Here is a 17582-nt window from a genome sequence, read left to right on the forward strand (position 1 = left end):
TTTGTTCGAAAAGTTCTATGTGCTACTAAATTGGATGAAGGGATGAAGCTGGAATCCCAACATTTCATATTGAGGTCTCTGTATCTATCTGAGATTCAGATATGGAGGTGGTTTTGGAAATGTGTACTATAATTGTTCGAAAAGTACTGGATTAGGTATTGGGTGTGGGAATATAGCTGAAATACTGAAATTTGATTTCCTGAATTTGATGTCACTGATGATGTCTGTAGTTGACAGAAGGACATGCGTACTAATTTTGTACTAAATGATATTCAATTTTGTAATAAAGGAAATTACAGAGCTGAAATCCTGAAATTTGGTATTAATGTCATTGTTGGTATCTGATGTTGAGATATGGAGATTGTTTTGCAAATGCGTGCTTTTACTGTATGAAAAGAGAACATAATTTGTTATTTAGTGAAGAGATGGTTGTCGGTGTTTGTAGTTGAGAGAAGGAGCCAGTTTTGGAAATTCGTACTATGAGATCACTGTTGGTGTATCAGGTGGAGAGAAGGAGGTGATTTTGGGCATGCGTAGCATAACTGCACCAGAAGCTGCGGGCACTTACGAATAGGGTATGTTCTTCATGATCACCTTCCAAGTTAGTCTATCCGTCTGGTGTAATAAAGATACAGCCGACATTACTTAACATAGAGCTCTAAAAATTGGTAAATTTATTTGCATTACTTCTTGGATTATTGGTATTGAAAATGTCCACGTTTCATATGGTCCCATGTAACGGTGCCTCCCGATATACGGTATTTTGATGATTTTAGCCACAACTTTTTAAAAGAGATTACGGTGGCAGAACTCTCATGATGATGAATGTCTACGTTTTACTCTAGCCTCTATATAATGGTATCTTCGCATATTCGATATTTTAACGATTTAAGTTACACATTCTAACGGATTTATCTGAAATTTAATATTTGTAATTTGTAATGATGCCTAGATTCAGTGGCAGAGCACTGTATATATAGGTCCACGTTTTCCTATTACGGCCATATAACGGTACCTTCCGATACTCGGCATTTCGATAATTTAAGCCACATTTTTTACGATAACAGTACCTCCAGACTTATCGGCATTTTGGCCATGTGTTTTTATAAACTCTGCAGTTAGTTCTTTATGTGTTCTGCCACTCTTGTCAGAACATTGCATGCATTCGTTCACGGTTTGTATGTAACGGTACTACTGACCGATATTTGGCTTTTTGAAGGATCTAGACGCAATTTCCACAGAATATTTTTAAATTTGTTATTTAAGACTCGTAACAGATAACAAACCTTGTAGTCGACAATTGCCCATAGAACGCTTCCATGATCTTTACGATATTTTAAAAGCCCGGCGAACTTAACGTTGTTTTATTTGTTTTTTGTGAGTGTGGTGAAGAAAGTCGAAGTTATCAAGTTTTTTGATGCAAAATATGGGTGCCCTCGGCTTGGGTTCTAGAATTTCATGTCTTTTGTTATATTTTGAAATCTAGAATTAAGACTTTATGAGAAACACTTTAATAATAATATAATATTTCACATTCTTCTTTAATTTCTCCATATATAAGTACGATTGGTGATGAGGCTGATATAAGTCCAGGCTAAATTTAGCCTGGACTTATATCAGCCTCATCAACAATCGTACATATATACGGATCAATTTAACAGAGGATACTCTTTTAAAATTGTAGTTTTGAATTATGTTTTTACAGGCAAAAACACTCCATATTTTCATTTGATGTAATTCAAACTTTATTACAACTTCTCATTACTTTTAGGAATGAGTGTACACACAACTGTTGCCCCGCAATTTTAGTCATACTTTAAATTAAATTACATTGATCTTAGCAATGTGCAAAATGACCCCAAAAATCGCAATGGCTCAATTTTGCACTTTCTCCATAATTTTATACTTGTCTCTTTGATTAAGCTGTCAAAGTCCTTATTCCTTTCGCTGTTAAACTCAATATCGCTAAAATCATCAAAATACCGAATATCAGTAGGTACCGTTATATGGGGGCCATACGAAAACTTAGACCTGTACAAACAATTTTCTGTCTTAGGCAGTAGTATCCATTACGAATTGCAAATAGCAAATTTGAAGCAATTCCGGTTAATAATGTCGCTAAAATAATCAAAATACCGAATTTGGGGAGGTACTGTTATATGGGAGCTATACCAAAACGTGGACCTATACCAAAAGTCCTGCAGACATAATACACATTTTATAAACCTACTTTATTTCGTTCGGAAGCTAGAGTGATTTCCACAGACGGACGGGCATTGGTAAATCGACATAGAATTTTATGCTGATATATATATACTTTGTAGGGCCTAAAATGTATATTTCCATACAATGATGGAGGGTGTAATAAATATTCATAGCCTACCTGTTCGGTTTTAGATATTTTGGATAGCTTGATCTTATTCTTCACCCAAATGCTTTAATTTGAGTGTTAAAAACCTATATGATATAGAACATCTATAGTAGCTCCAATTGAAAACTCAGCTCAATTTTTGGTATTGTAATGAGTTTAGTAACATTTTCCATTCAAATGTGCTGCAATTTGGAATTTCTATTTCCAACGTTTAGAACACCGTGCTGCGTGGAATTTAGTTTTGTCCATCTCATAATTAGTATCATCATAGTATAATTCAATGTCGATTAAAACCAGTAAAGAAAGTCTTAAAGTCGGGCGGGGCCGACTTTATGATACCCTACACCACTTTGCTAATTTAGTTGAGCTGCGCATAACAATTAAAAGTTTTTATAGGAGAATTCAATCATACACGCTATGATTAGTATTATAATTTAAAGTTCAAAGAACTAAATATGCCGAAGCATTTGTATCTTTTAAATTCTGAGTTGTATTGCCCATTTGGTGCACAATTAATCTGAAATCGGAAAAAAATATATATGGGAGCTATATCCAAATCGAAACAGATCTCGATAAAATTTGGCAAAGATATTTCTGAGCTCTATTTGATATATTTCCCTGAATATCGCTGTTACGGAGTGCATATTATGGCTGTGGGTAACAAATATGACAAATCGGATGAACAGTATATATGGGAGCTATAGCTATATCTGAACCGATCTTCACTAAATTTGACATACTAGCTTCTAGACTCAATTCGGTCGTATGTGCCAAATTGCATCCAATTTGGGCAAATATTAGACGTTTGGTGCACAATCCAATGTAAATCGGACGAAGTTATATGTGGGAGCTATATCCAAATCTGAACCGATCTCGATAAAATTTAGCAAATGTATTTCTGAGCAGTATTTGATAAATTTCACCAAATATTGTTGTTACAGAGTGCATATTACGGCTGCGGGGGACAAAAATAACAAATCGGATAAACAATATATGTGGGAGCTATAGCTATATCTGAACCGATTTCGATGAAATTTGGCATACTTATTTTGAGGTCCAATCTGATCGTACACGCGAAATTCCATACTATTCGGTCTGATATTACACGTTTGGTGCACAATAAAAGGCAAATCGGACGAAGATATATATGGGAGCTATATCTAAATTTTGACCGATTATCTCCAATTTCAATAGGGTTCGTCCTTGGGCCAAACAAATGATTTGTGCAAAATTCCATACTATTCGGACTGATATTACACGTTTGGTACACAATAAAAGCAAATCGGACGAAGATATATATGGGAGCTATATCTAAATTTTGACCCATTATCTCCAATTTCAATAGGGTTCGTCCTTGGGCCAAACAAATGATTTCTGCAAAATTCCATACTATTCGGACTGATATTACACGTTTGGTACACAATAAAAGCAAATCGGACGAAGATATATATGGGAGCTATATCTAAATTTTGACCGATTATCTCCAATTTCAATAGGGTTCGTTCTTGGGCCAAACAAATGATTTGTGCAAAATTCCATACTATTCGGACTGATATTACACGTTTGGTGCACAATAAAAGGCAAATCGGACGAAGATATATATGGGAGCTATATCTAAATTTTGACCGATTATCTCCAATTTCAATAGGGTTCGTCATTGGGTCGAACAAATGATCTGTGAAAAATTTCATCTGGATCGGGCAATAAATGCGACCTGTACTTTGTTTACAAAAATACATGGACAGACGGACGGACGGACATGCATAAATCGACTCAGAATGTGATTCTATGCAGATCATCAAAAGGAACTATGGGTCTATCTCGTTTCCTTTTGCATGTTACAAACAAATGCACAAAGACATAATACCCTGACCACCTTGTGGTGTAGGGTATAAAAATGTTCGCTCCCGTGCTACTTTCTAATATTCGTAATTTTTTTCATGTTTCTGACACAATTTTCGAACTTTAAATACCAAATTGGAAACATTTTCGGTAAATAATGTCGCTACAATCATCAAAATACCGCATATCGGGAGGTACCGTTATATGGGGGCTATACGAAAACGTGGACCTATATGACCCATTTTCAATACCAAAAGTCCTGCAGACATAATACACATTTGAGTAAAATTTTATCAACCTACTTTATTTCGTTCGGAAGCTAGAGTGATTTCCACAATTTCCACAAATCGACATAGAATGTTATGCTGATCAAGAATATATATATACTTTGTGGGGTCTTGCAAGGATTGTTTTTTTCTCAAACTACCCACATTTTCCGGAATTGTTATGAAAAAAATGGTTAAAATGTAAAATGTTTGGGTTGTATTCTTATCCGGGGGCTATGACCTATATCACGACCTGGAAGGATAGAAATCCTTTTCTTATTAAATGTCCAATTCGCTCTACTATTTTCATATTCAGTATTTCACTGATTGAAGTCCCAATGAATTTTGCATTTTGAGTTCTCATTGGATGGCTTATTGTCATATGAAAGTCCACGTTTTGAAATGAGTTCATAACGCTTTGTCGGTCATTATTGTTTGTTTAAATGGTTCGCATCTTCCAGCTGAAGCACTATGTTGGTCCTGGAGTTAAAAGCTAGATGCCAATTTAATACATGAAAGACCGCCATTTAACATCGCATTGCGCACTAATTTCATTTTTAATATAATATTCCAAACAATAAAAAATGTACACTTCAATATAGTATGTCAAATTGAGACAATTTTTTTCATTCACATTTTTATTGGCATATTTCACGCGAACTTTTAATACACTCCACCATTTGGAAGGAACTTGAAAATTTTCAAAAAACTTCCGGAAACTACAACTTAAATGAAAACTGTTATATGGAGACTATATGAAGACTTGGACCTGTTTACGAAATTGTTTGTCATAGGCTGTAGTACCCATTACGAACTATAAATACGAAATTTGTTACAATTCCGGTGAATAATGCCGCACAAATCATAAAAATACCGAGTATTGGGAGGTACCGTCATATAGGGGCTGTACGAAGACGTGGACCTGCACACAAAAATTTTTGTCATAGGCTGTAGTACCCATTACGAACTTTAAATATGAAATTTGAAATAATTCCGGTAAATACTGTCGCTAACATCATGAAAATACCGAATATCGGAGGGTACCGTTTTATGGGGGCTATACGAAAACGTGGGCCCATGGCCCATTTACGAACTTAATCTGCCTACCGGTAAACTATGCATGTAAGCTAAATTTAATCTCAATTCGTTCAAGTGACTACAACAGACAGACGGACGTCGCTAGATCATCTTATTTTACGCTGATCCAGAATATATATACTTTGTAGGGTCAATTATAAATATAAATGTGGAGTTACAAACGGAATGAATGGTGGAGGGTATAAAAACCCTACACTACCCTAGCTGACTCTCACTTTGGGAGTGAAATTGATCTTCAAAGCGTCATAAAGTGGGCGGTGCTGTTATATGGAGGCTATTTCAAAACGTGAATCTACGTAGACAATTTCCGAAGTAGTTACCAAATTTGAGGCACTTCCGTTTAAAATTGTACCCAAACCACCATTGCCTAATATGGGAAGGTACCACAAAAATGTCCAACAATTAATTGGAAATATAAACTTTTTATGGCGAACGGTAGCTGCAGAGAAAGTATTAATTCTTATAAAAGTAGCGACATTAGATGGAATGCAAACGTCTCAATGCCTTAAAATATTGCAAGAGGCTGCATTTCTGGAAAAGAACAAAAAGTTACTATATATGCTAGCATTAGTATCGAGTGAGTACTAAATTTTGGAAGTATGTAACCAAATAGGGGACAAAAGTGCCTATTTGTGATATAATGTAATTCTATCATAAACCCTTAAGGTGCATATATATATAAAAGGCTATTTTACTGGCTTGAGCCATTGGCTGGATCCTTTGTAAAAAAAAACAAAAAAGTTTTAGTTTGACTTATATCTATATAGGCCCGGAATTTAAGCTTGCTCATCCTACACACCTTTGTTCTTTTACGAAAAAGCCTTTAATGCATGTATCTGCACCTTAAAAAACTTCCAAAAAACTTTTTTACCATCCCTTCCAGAAGCCCTGAGGAACGCATTATGGATGACGACGACAGTGATTTGGTTTCCGGAGTAGCACTCAGACGCAGATCAGGCCAATCTCCGCATGACCAAGCTGCCAAAGTTATTGTAAAAAAATTCGAGACAAGCGCCAAATCCATTGCCAATGTTGTGACATACAAAATGAGAGGCGGAAGTGAAGGTTCGATGGTACAAAACCACCCCGCTGTGAACGGATGTGGAGATGAGACCGATGGCAATGGTAGAAGTGATAAACAGCAAATAGAAATGACCAACATCGCGAACGAGTTGCCGAATGGCACACTTGAAGTGAACAATACAGATGTGGATGGACAAGGAGACAATCAGGATGTACTGACTAATGGCCGCATAAACAGAGAAGACACCCGATCAGACGATGATAACGTAACCGAAAATAAAATTGAAACAGACGGTAACGCCAATTCGCTCACCGAAAATATTGAGGTAAGTTTGAGAACTTTACGATTTGCGGATAATTCACGAATTGCTTTGCTCGATCGATTATCGCCAGAATCTCCAAGACATGTCGAAAATACCCCGCCTGCCCGGTGATGGAGCTCAAATGGACGATGAGACCCCCTCATCGTTACGGGGTTCCAGTTCAACACTGGCTGCCAGTTTTCGCAAGCCAAAACTGAAGAGTGGAGTTCCTCTGCGAGTACAATCGGTTCGCATTATGGAGCGTAAAATTCGTTATGGACCAAAGAGGCGAACGGAGAGCTGCAGCGTTTTTGGCAATACAAATTTAGGCAAGTGCTTCCCCAACTATGAGTTGAAATGCAGTTGAATTTATAACTTGTTCCACAGACTTTGAGGCTGAGGAAGAAGGCCGCAAATCAACCATGGCACGTCCGCTCAACAACGAGACTTATGCCGCCTTCAAAAGCGGAAACGTAATCAAAGGCATTCTGTGTCCCTCATTGACGAACTCCTTCAAACAGAGCTCGTTGGAACGCGCCTATTTAACGTACACGCATCGCCAACGACAGAAGTCACTGATCATTGTGAACCTGGTGGACTTTATTCTCAAAATTGTTCTGGCCATGATCTGGTTTCTAAAGGAGGCCGAAACAAAAATCGAGGTGGTAGGTTGAGAACAAAACTCCAATGGACCAGAGGTTGTATCACATGTCTGATGTTGTTCTTTTTATTGTCATCTCTCTATCATGCTAGGAAGTTAACGTTGCCACAGCCATCACATGGTCCGTGTGCTGTGCCCTGTCGAACATGTCCATTTGCTTTCTTGGCTATTGGCGATGTTTTGCCAACAACTATCTACACTGGGCAGCTGTATGTACCTGGATTCTCTTTAACATTCAAGGTAAGCCGATGCCAACCCTCGCCATAAGTGCAACTAATTAGCCCCAAGGGGATTCAATTACACCAACAAGTAATGACACGAAGTACTACTCGGGTCATGTACTGGGGCATTCCCTTTCTTTGGCATTCAATCCACTGTGTCGTGTGCCCAGAGAACCCCGTGTTGGATGACAGCATTTGACTACAAGCCGGTTTCTTTTGCAGGTTTCGTGGGCGAAGGAGTGGGGTTTGCCGACCGGGAGTACCTCATATGGTACATTCTTTTTGTTATATTTGTTCCATATGCCATGCTGCCACTGCCGCTCAAGTGGTGCGTTGTGGGTGGCACCATCACAGCGAGTTGCCATCTAACGGTAATAACCATAATTAAACTACAGAAACAGGAAGTAAGTAGAAAATCAATCAACACAAGGCTGCGAATAAACCAATAAAGAATAGCAGACAAGCAAGCAGCAACGACAACAACATGTAAAACAGACATGTTGCTGTCCAAGCCACTTGTCGGCTAATGGCCACCTGGGGTGTGATAAAGGAAGGCATTCAACAACCAAGTGCTGTGGTCCTTTGGTGAATTTCTGCCAAGAAATTGTCTCAGTTGCCAATGCCTTTGCATTTCATTCGCACTTCATCCCATCCCCATCCCAGGGGCAACCCTAACACCAATGTCGATAATCAAAATGATGTATTCCTTTTTTGGATTCCTTGACATTTCGCATTTACAGAAATCCAACTGCATCGCATTCCAAATCTTTGCTAATTTCATTCTCTACACGGCCATCAATGTGGCCGGCATGTACACCAAGTATTTGACGGACAGAGGACAGCGTTTGGCTTTCATTGAAACCCACAAAGCGATGGAGCACAAGAAGGAGTCGGAAAAGGAACTGCAGAGGACACAGAAACTATTGGACTCAAGTAAGTAGTGACAACAACATGGACTATTCATGCGAATGAATCTCACCGTCCGATTAAAGCTTTCAAAAGGAATGCTCTGCGTGTCTGTTTGTAATGTAGTAGTAGTCACAAGAAAACAAGGAGACATTCTTAAGAGGATTGTGCGCAGGGATATGCGACAATTAGGTAAATGTTGTTTCCTAAGGGGTTTGATTCACTATTGTCGTTGGGGAATTGTCTTTTATTTGAGGTTTATTCTTTTCCGAAGCTATTCGACGCTATATTCTTAAAAGGGAGAGATGAGCGAAAATTGCTCGCTTAAATTATTTCAGCTCAATGGCCAAAACAGAGATCTCTAATGCAAGCCACGCACGATACAACCGTTCGTACAACCTGGAGGGATGTCAAGTTGTATGCTTAGGCCACAATCGACACAACTTTGTATTCAACCTCTTTGTACAACGTCACTGTTCGAAGAGTTCATTTGAGTTAAGACGAAACCGGAAGTAATAATTTACTTAACAGCCTTTATTTATTATTAATTTTTGAAATTCCGTTTTATTTTTTTATATTTTCATTGAAATCACACATTTGATTGGAATTCGTGTTGTTTTGATGTGTGAAACAATGGAGTTGCCTCTTTGAAAATAAACACAAAATGAAATTGTATGAGGCATGGCCACAAACGTTACAATCGGTTGGTACAACATGCCAAGTATCAAAAAATTTTAATTTTTTATACAACCGAGACACAACTTCGTACAACCGGGCCACAAACGATACAATCTTGAATACAACCTCTCCATGTTGTGCAACCAGTTGCTTCGTGTGTGGCTTGCATAAATCACAGACCTTTCTAAAGCGCGAAAAGCACTACATTTCGCTAAAACAAAATGTAAAAAATGCATAGTAACTCAATAATTGAGAACGGCTGGGCTCATTTGACTTCAATTTTCATTTTTATACCCTTCACCATTCTATGTATATTAACTTTGTCATTCCGTTTGCAACTCCTCGAAATACTCATGCCAGACCCAACAAAGTATATATATATATATATATATATAAAATTCTAAGGCGATTTAGCCATGTCCGCCTGTCTGTCTCTCTGACTGTCCGTCTGTTGTAATCACGCTATCTTTCGAACGAATTGAAATAGAAGGCTAAAATTGTGCACACATGTTGCAGGTTAAATTCGTAGATGGGCCATGTAGGTCTACGTTTTCATATAGCCCCCATATAAAGGTACCTCCCGATATTCCGTATTTTGATGATTTTAGCAACATTATTCACCGGTATTGTTTCAAATTAGGTATTTGAAGTTCGAAATAGATACTACAGCCTACGACAGACAGAAGCAGGTCCACGGCTTCGTATAGCCCCCATATAACAGTACCTTCCTATATTTGGTATTTTGATGATTTTAGCGTCATTATTCGCCGGAATTGTTTCGAATTACTTATGTCGAATTCGTAATGGGAACTACAGTCTGTGACGGAAAATTGTCTATGCAGGTACAGGTCTTCGTATAGGCGCCATATACCAGTACCTCCCCATATTCGGTATTTTGACGAGTTTAGGTACAATACCCACCGAAATTGTTTGAGATGTCGTATTTTAAGTTCGTAATGGATGCTACAGCCTATGACAGAATATTGTCTATGCTGGTCCAGGTCTTCGCACAGCTCCGATATAACGGTACCTCCCTATATACGATGTTTTGATGATTTTAGCCACATTATTCACCGTTTATTTTAAGTTTCGAATTTGAATATGGTAATGACTTATGACAAACAATACCTATGTAGGTCCACGTCATATAGATCCAAATATAACGGCAATATTCGGTTTTTTAAATTTTAACAGAATTTTTTAAGGATTTTATTTTTTGAAAATTTCTAAACTCGTTCCAAATGGTGGAGGGTTCGGCCGGGCCGAACTTACTGCTTTTTAACTTGTTGTTGTTTGCAATTGTGGTGAGAAGGATTTTACGAAAGAAATTTTTGAGAAAAGTCATGAAATTGAAAAAAATCGAAAGATGATCGTTTGATGTGAAATTGGTTTTCAAATGGAAACATAGAAAATTCTCGGTGAAAAACTCTCAACCCGCGAAAATTTTCATGTCATCTCATGCTGTTAGATATTACACTTATAACAAATGAATGGCTGGATTAAGGACCGTATTTAGCTTCTTCAGAAAACGAAAAACTAATATTTTTCGGGTTGAAACCACTTTGGATTTTTCAAGTGAAATTGTATTTTTATAAAGACTTGTGATTTTAAAACCATGTTAAGTAGTAAAGAAACGGTTGTTTTAATAACAAATAGGGTAAGTGTACCAGTAGTCGGCACTTTTAGGATTTTCGCATTTTCAATCTTTCAACATTCTGAATGAGCTCTTTCAATTGCAGAAAGGTAAAGCTGTTCAGATTCCCAATTTTGTTTAGTTTTCGAAGAAATAAACAAAAGTTGAATTTGTTTTTATTAAATTGGCAACATTTGCAATTTTACTAAAATAGTGGTTTTTGCCAGTAGTGGGCATCAGTAGTCGGCACCATTTCCCAATGCTCAGCATGTCTATTTACCAGTAGTCGGCATATTGTATTTCAGTAGAGAAAATATTATTTTGTATATTATTTTCATTACAAATAGCATAAAACAATTCTATACTACTATCTTATATTTGGAATTCATTCTTATGTTTGGAATTCATTTTGTCTTTTAAGCTAGGTACTGTACTTTAATACATTTTGGTTTAACTTAGGAATAAAATCAGGTAATTCATAGGTGTATCATAGGTGCATATCAGTCCTCATTAAGGATTTTTTTTAAATTGATGTTTAACTTACTAACTTTTACATGCTTCGCATATAAACTCTAGTTTCACAATTTCATCGTATCGCCGATTTTTTTTCAGTTTTTGAGGGCATCGTTTTCCGCACACATGTAAAGTTCATGGTTGCAAGAACTACATATTTCTATTTTCTTTCCTCTTTTATGTTTTCTAATTTCTCCAATTTTACCGTATATTTGTGAATTGATCTTTTTCCTTTAGATGGCCAACATTTTTTTTTTTCAAAAAATGTCCCCGCTATCTAAAACGCCAAATAGCTGATTTAAAAAAACCTACTTAATTTAGAACTGTTGGTCAAAAAGCACAAATAAAAGCAAATGCCGACTCAAATTTATTTTTATACCCTCCACCAAAAGAGGTATGGAGGGTATACTAAGTTCGTCATTTCGTTTGTAACTCATCGAAATAATCATTTTAGACCCAACAAAGTATATATATTTTTGATCAGCGTAAAATTCTAAGCCCTGTCCGTCCGTCTGTCCGTCTGTTGTAATCACGCTACAGTCTAAACGAATTAAGATAGGAACCTAAAATTTTGCACAGATCTCTCTTTTGTCTGCAGGCAGGTCAAGTTCGAAGATGGTATATCGGTCCGCGATATCGTATAGCCCGATATTCGGTATTTTGATGATGTTAGCCACATTTTTCAATGGAATTGTCTGAAAATCCACACAAGTAATTCCTTGTGGGTACTTTATACCACGGCAGAGAATTATCTATATAGGTCCACAATATCGTATAGCCTCCATATAACGCCACCACCCCCCCCCCTGTATTCGGCATTTTGATGATTTTAGCCACATTTTCAACGGAATTGTCTGAAAATCCACACAAATAGTTCCTTGTGGGTACTTTATACCTCGGCAGAGAATTATCTATATAGGTCCACGATATCATATAGTCTACATATAACAGTACCCCCCCCCCTTAATTCGGTATTTTGAAGATTTTAGCCACATTTTTCAACGGAATTGTCTGAAATTCTACACAAGGGGTTCTTTGTGAACACTTTACCCCCTGACAGGGAGTTCTCTTATAGGTCCATGAAATCGTATATCCCCCATGTAACGGTACCCCCCAATATTCGGCATTTTGATGATTTTAGCAACATTTTTAAACGGAATTGTCTTAAATTCTATACAAGGAGTTATTTGTGAGTACTTTATCCCTAGACATAGATTTGTCTATATAGGTCCACAATATCGTTTATCCCCCCATATATCGGCACCTTCCGAGATTTTAACAGAATTTTTAATGGATTTTATTTTTATTTTTTGAAAATGTCCTAATTCGTTCCAAATGGTGGAGGGTATTCAAAGTTCGGCCCTGCCGAACTTACTGTTTTTTTACTTGTTTAATACTTTTCTCAACATTTTCTGAAATTGGTCAAAAATTATATTTTTCTAGTAAGCAGCGCCCCCTGCCGACTACTGGCTAATCTCTTTTTTCCTGTCCCTAATGTCGGCATCAAATAATATAACAGAAAAATGCTTAATATGCATTGTTTTAAGTTATAAAATGGTCTTTAGACTGTTATTTGCTATTATGAAATATTTCTGTTTCCAAAAGTATTAAATTTAATTTACTTAAATCGATTATTAAGTTAACGCCAGCACTATTTCTTTCTTTACAAACAAGCACTATCGCACGCTTTGGAAGACACTCACTGACGAAAACCGTTATTCTCTCGTAATAAATGATCGGAGCTCATTGTTTTTTTTTTACGGAAAGAAAGTAGAGAACACTGTTGACGTTTTTTTGCAATTATTTCATTATTTGGTCAATTCTATTATTATTTATTTAAGTTTAAATTTCAAAATTGCCGACTACTGGGACATGCCGAACTTAGGCGCACTTACCCTACACAATTAAATGTACATTTTTATCTTTTTATACTAAATAGTTAGCAAATTTAATTTTTTTACATCAAATTTGGTGTTTAAGTCCATCACGTTGGTAATAATTGGTACTCCATAAGAATGATATTTGGTACTAGATATCAGATACAGCCCAGAAATACATTTTCCAAATATTATCAAGATCGGTTCAGATTTGGATATAATTCCCATATATATCTTCAACCGATTTCGGAGCATTGTGCGCCAAATGACCAATATCATTCCATATGACCTGAATTTTGGCACATCCGACCGAATTCAGTCTAGAAGCAAGTACATTAAATTTTTTGAAAATCCGTTCAGATATAGCTAAAGCTCCCATATATATGTTTCATCCGATTTGGTGTTTAAGTCCATCACATTCATAATATGCATTCGACAACAATGATATTTGGTACCACATATATTATAGAGCTCAGAAATACATTTGCCAAATTTTATCGAGATATGCTAAGATTTGATTATAACTCCCATACATATCCTTAAAACGATTTCAGGTTTATTGTGCAAAAGATAAAAATGTCTCTGTCAAATTTAGTGAAAATCGATTCAGAATTGGATATGCCTCCCATATATCAGTTCCCTCGGAAACCTCTGATCTACTTCAAATAAATTTTGTTACGGGAGCTCTACTGAATATGCAATATGCTTCTAACAAAAATTATTCATTTGTGAAAATTTAACATCTATCCTAACAACTGATAAATTGAAGCAAAGATAAAAAACTCAAAAAGGCATTTTGTGCAAAACTGTATTTTGGAATGTTAATGAACGTTGTAATCATTTAGGACACATCACAGGAATTTATTTTTATACCCTACACCACAAGGTGGTCAGGGTATTATGTCTTTGTGCATTTGTTTGTAACAGGCAAAAGGAAACGAGATAGACCCATAGTTCCTTTTGATGATCTGCATAGAATCACATTCTGAGTCGATTTATGCATGTCCGTCCGTCCGTCTGTCCGTCCGTCCGTCCGTCCGTCTGTCCATGTATTTTTGTAAACAAAGTACAGGTCGCATTTATTGCCCCATCCAGATGAAATTTTGCACAAATCATTTGTTTGGCCCAAGGACGAACCCTATTGAATTTGGAGATAATCGGTCAAAATTTAGATATAGCTCCCATATATATCTTCGTCCGATTTGCCTTTTATTGTGCACCAAACGTGTAATATCAGGTCGAATGGTATGGAATTTTGCACATGCAACCAGATTAGGCCTGAAAATAAGTATGCCAAATTTGATCGAAATCGGTTCAGACACAGCTATAGCTCCCATATATATTGTTCATCCGATTTGTTATTTTTGTCCTCTGCAGCCGTAATATGCTCTCTGTAACAACAATATTTTGGAAAACATATCAAATACAACTCAGAAATACATTTGCTAAATTTTATCGAGATCGGTTCAGATTTGGATATAGCTCCCATATATAACTTCGTCCGATTTACCTTTTATTGAGCACCAAACGTCTAATATTTGTCCAAATGGTATGGAATTTGGCACTTACGAACGAATTGAGTCTAGAAGCTAGTATGTAAAATTTGGTGAAGATCGGTTCGGATATAGCTATAGCTCCCATATATATTGTTCATCCGATTTGTTACATTTGTTACCCACAGCTGTAATATGCACTCCGTAACGACGATTTTCAGGCAAATATATCAAATACAGCTCAGAAATATCTTTGCCAAATTTTATCGAGATCGGTTCCGATTTGGACATAGCTCCCATATATATCTTTATCCGATTTAAAGTTAATTGTGACCAAATGGGTAATACAAGTCCGAATTTAAAAGATACAAATGCTTCGGCATATTTAGTCCTTTGAACTTTAAATTATAATCATAGCGTGTATGAACTTTTAATTGTTATGCGGAGCTCTACTAAATTAGCAAAGTGGTGTAGGGTATCATAAAGTCGCGCCCCCCCCCCCCCCCCCCCCCACTTTAAGACTTTCTTTACTGGTTTATAAGTTAAAACTAAACTTGTTATTAAACTGTTCACACTGAACTAAGCTAGGGCAAGGGGTCTGCATTTCCTTCGGCTTATTTTTGCCAGTATTGTGTTCATTACTTTGCTCCTAAAATAAAGAAACAATCAAAACTCAGTACGGAATCTGAAGAAGCTAATACAAAAACAATCGATTTTGAATTATGGAATTCAAACCATTCCAATTCGGTTTGGTTACATGCCTGTATCTCATTTTTTAATTGTTCTTAAATCACATGATTTTTTTTTTCTATTTGACTTTTTATATTGAGTTATATATTTTGTAATATATCCGTTTTCGAAATCATAGTGAAAAATTGAATCAAATAGTTGTGACTAAAACGTGGGCCTTCTGTTTTCGTATGACAAAATTGCATCCAATCAGAAACCGAAATACTAAATTGCAGCTCATTTGGTTAGGGATCAGTGAAGTGCCGGATATCATAAAAGATGCCATTATATGAGGTCCATAACAAACAGAAACATGCGAAATGACGAGTGGCATGTGGTGGAATTATATGAGGGTCATTCCTAAGGATAGAGGAATCATATATAAGTTTGTGCTACTTTCAGATCTATCCAAAATATTAGGACCTCTTTCAAAATCCAAAGGACTGGCAGAATCGTCGTAGAATTTAATTCTCTATGTCCCCATAGAATATTTTTTACTATGAGAAGCTTACAGTAGTGGTTATTAAACCTTCAATCGAAAGGTGAAAACAAAACAAAACAACTTCTATCTAAACGTTTCGAATTCAAAATTTCCGCCCATTTCATTGGATTTGATTCAGAAATTTGTACCAATTCGGTGAACGAAACCTTCAAACACAGAAAATATATCCCAATTGGGAAACTTTATTGGACTCATTCATAGTGAGTCCCTTTGAGAAATGGACTAAAAAGACTATAGCAATAACCCACAAACAATAAAAACATCAATGATCCTAAACCACAAAAGCCGGCAATTTGATAGATTGACAGCAGCTGAAAACCGATAGTTTTTTTTTTGTAAATTATAGAATTAGAAAAATGGCATAAGATTGAAACGTATATCGTTTTGACTATTCAATTTAATTTGGAGATTATAATGTTAAAATAAGCACTAAACAATACATCAAGGGCCAGCAACACGGACCGGGTCTGCTAGTTTGGAATAAAAATTAAGTTTGGGAAGTAGTGTTGATTTCAGTAGGTTGTTGTTTTTGAAAATGTGTACTAAGTGTAACAACTGTACTAAATGCTACTTAATTTGGTCATTTAGGTTTCTTTGAATCGACTGATCTAGAAATTTAAAAGGTTCGTATTGCGTTCTCTGCTGTTGGGTAGGGTTAAGATAAAAAGTTGGGCTTGATATGTTTTCAGCATTGAAATTTGGCATTAGTTACTGTTAGTCTATGGGGTTGAGATTTGGAAATACGTACCAAGAAGTACTAAATGGTACTAAAGTTGGTATTTGGATAAGGGACTGAGTTGGAAGTCTAAAATTTTGAATTAGGATCACTTTTTTGCAGTTTAAATCAAATTTGAAAATACGTACTAAAAAGTACTAAATAGTTTTATCTTTTAGGGGAAGGAATAGAGCTGGAAATTTGAAAATTGTGGTGAGATTTTTTGATGTGGTGTAACAGAGTTTTCGAAATTCTTACCAAAAGTACACTAAATTTGGTACTATTTGGAATTATGTAAACGGATAGTTGTAAAAGTTAGTATTAGAATCAATTCTCGGAGATGGGATTGGAGTAAGTTTTTGGAAATGTGTACTACGTGTAAACAAGTAAAAAAGCTACCCTCCACCATTTGGTACAAATTTGACAATTTCCAAAAAAATAAAATCCGTTAAAAATTCTGTTAAAATATTAAAAATACCGAATGCCTATACGACGACGTGGGCCTGCATAGGCGACTTTTGTCATAAGTTATCACAATTTTTAAATGCGAAACATGAAGAAAAATCTGTTTGTAATGTAGCTTAAATCATCAAAATACCGAATATAGAGGGTACCGTTATATGGGGGCTATACGAAGACGTGAACCTGCACAGACAATCTTCTGACATGGGCTGAAGTATCCATTACGAACTTCAAATGCGAAATTTGAAACAATCCCGGTAAATAATGTCACTAAAATCATCAAAATACCG

The 17582-nt window shown here is 36.3% G+C and overlaps 1 protein-coding gene across 1 annotated transcript in view; it reads left to right on the plus strand.

Annotated features, from left to right (window-relative positions):
* Positions 1-17582, plus strand: part of LOC101893364 (adenylyl cyclase 78C) — a 63985-nt gene that overhangs the window by 26615 nt on the left and 19788 nt on the right. Inside the window, exons 2-7 of the mRNA XM_059131601.1 lie at positions 6461-6926; positions 6994-7231; positions 7290-7567; positions 7656-7803; positions 8007-8188; positions 8525-8717. Of these exons, the coding sequence (XP_058987584.1) occupies positions 6461-6926; positions 6994-7231; positions 7290-7567; positions 7656-7803; positions 8007-8188; positions 8525-8717 (1505 nt within the window). The remainder of the gene's footprint in view (positions 1-6460; positions 6927-6993; positions 7232-7289; positions 7568-7655; positions 7804-8006; positions 8189-8524; positions 8718-17582) is intronic.

The sequence above is a fragment of the Musca domestica genome, unplaced genomic scaffold, assembly GCF_030504385.1.
Source record: "Musca domestica strain aabys unplaced genomic scaffold, Musca_domestica.polishedcontigs.V.1.1 9, whole genome shotgun sequence".
Classification (NCBI taxonomy): domain Eukaryota; kingdom Metazoa; phylum Arthropoda; class Insecta; order Diptera; family Muscidae; genus Musca; species Musca domestica.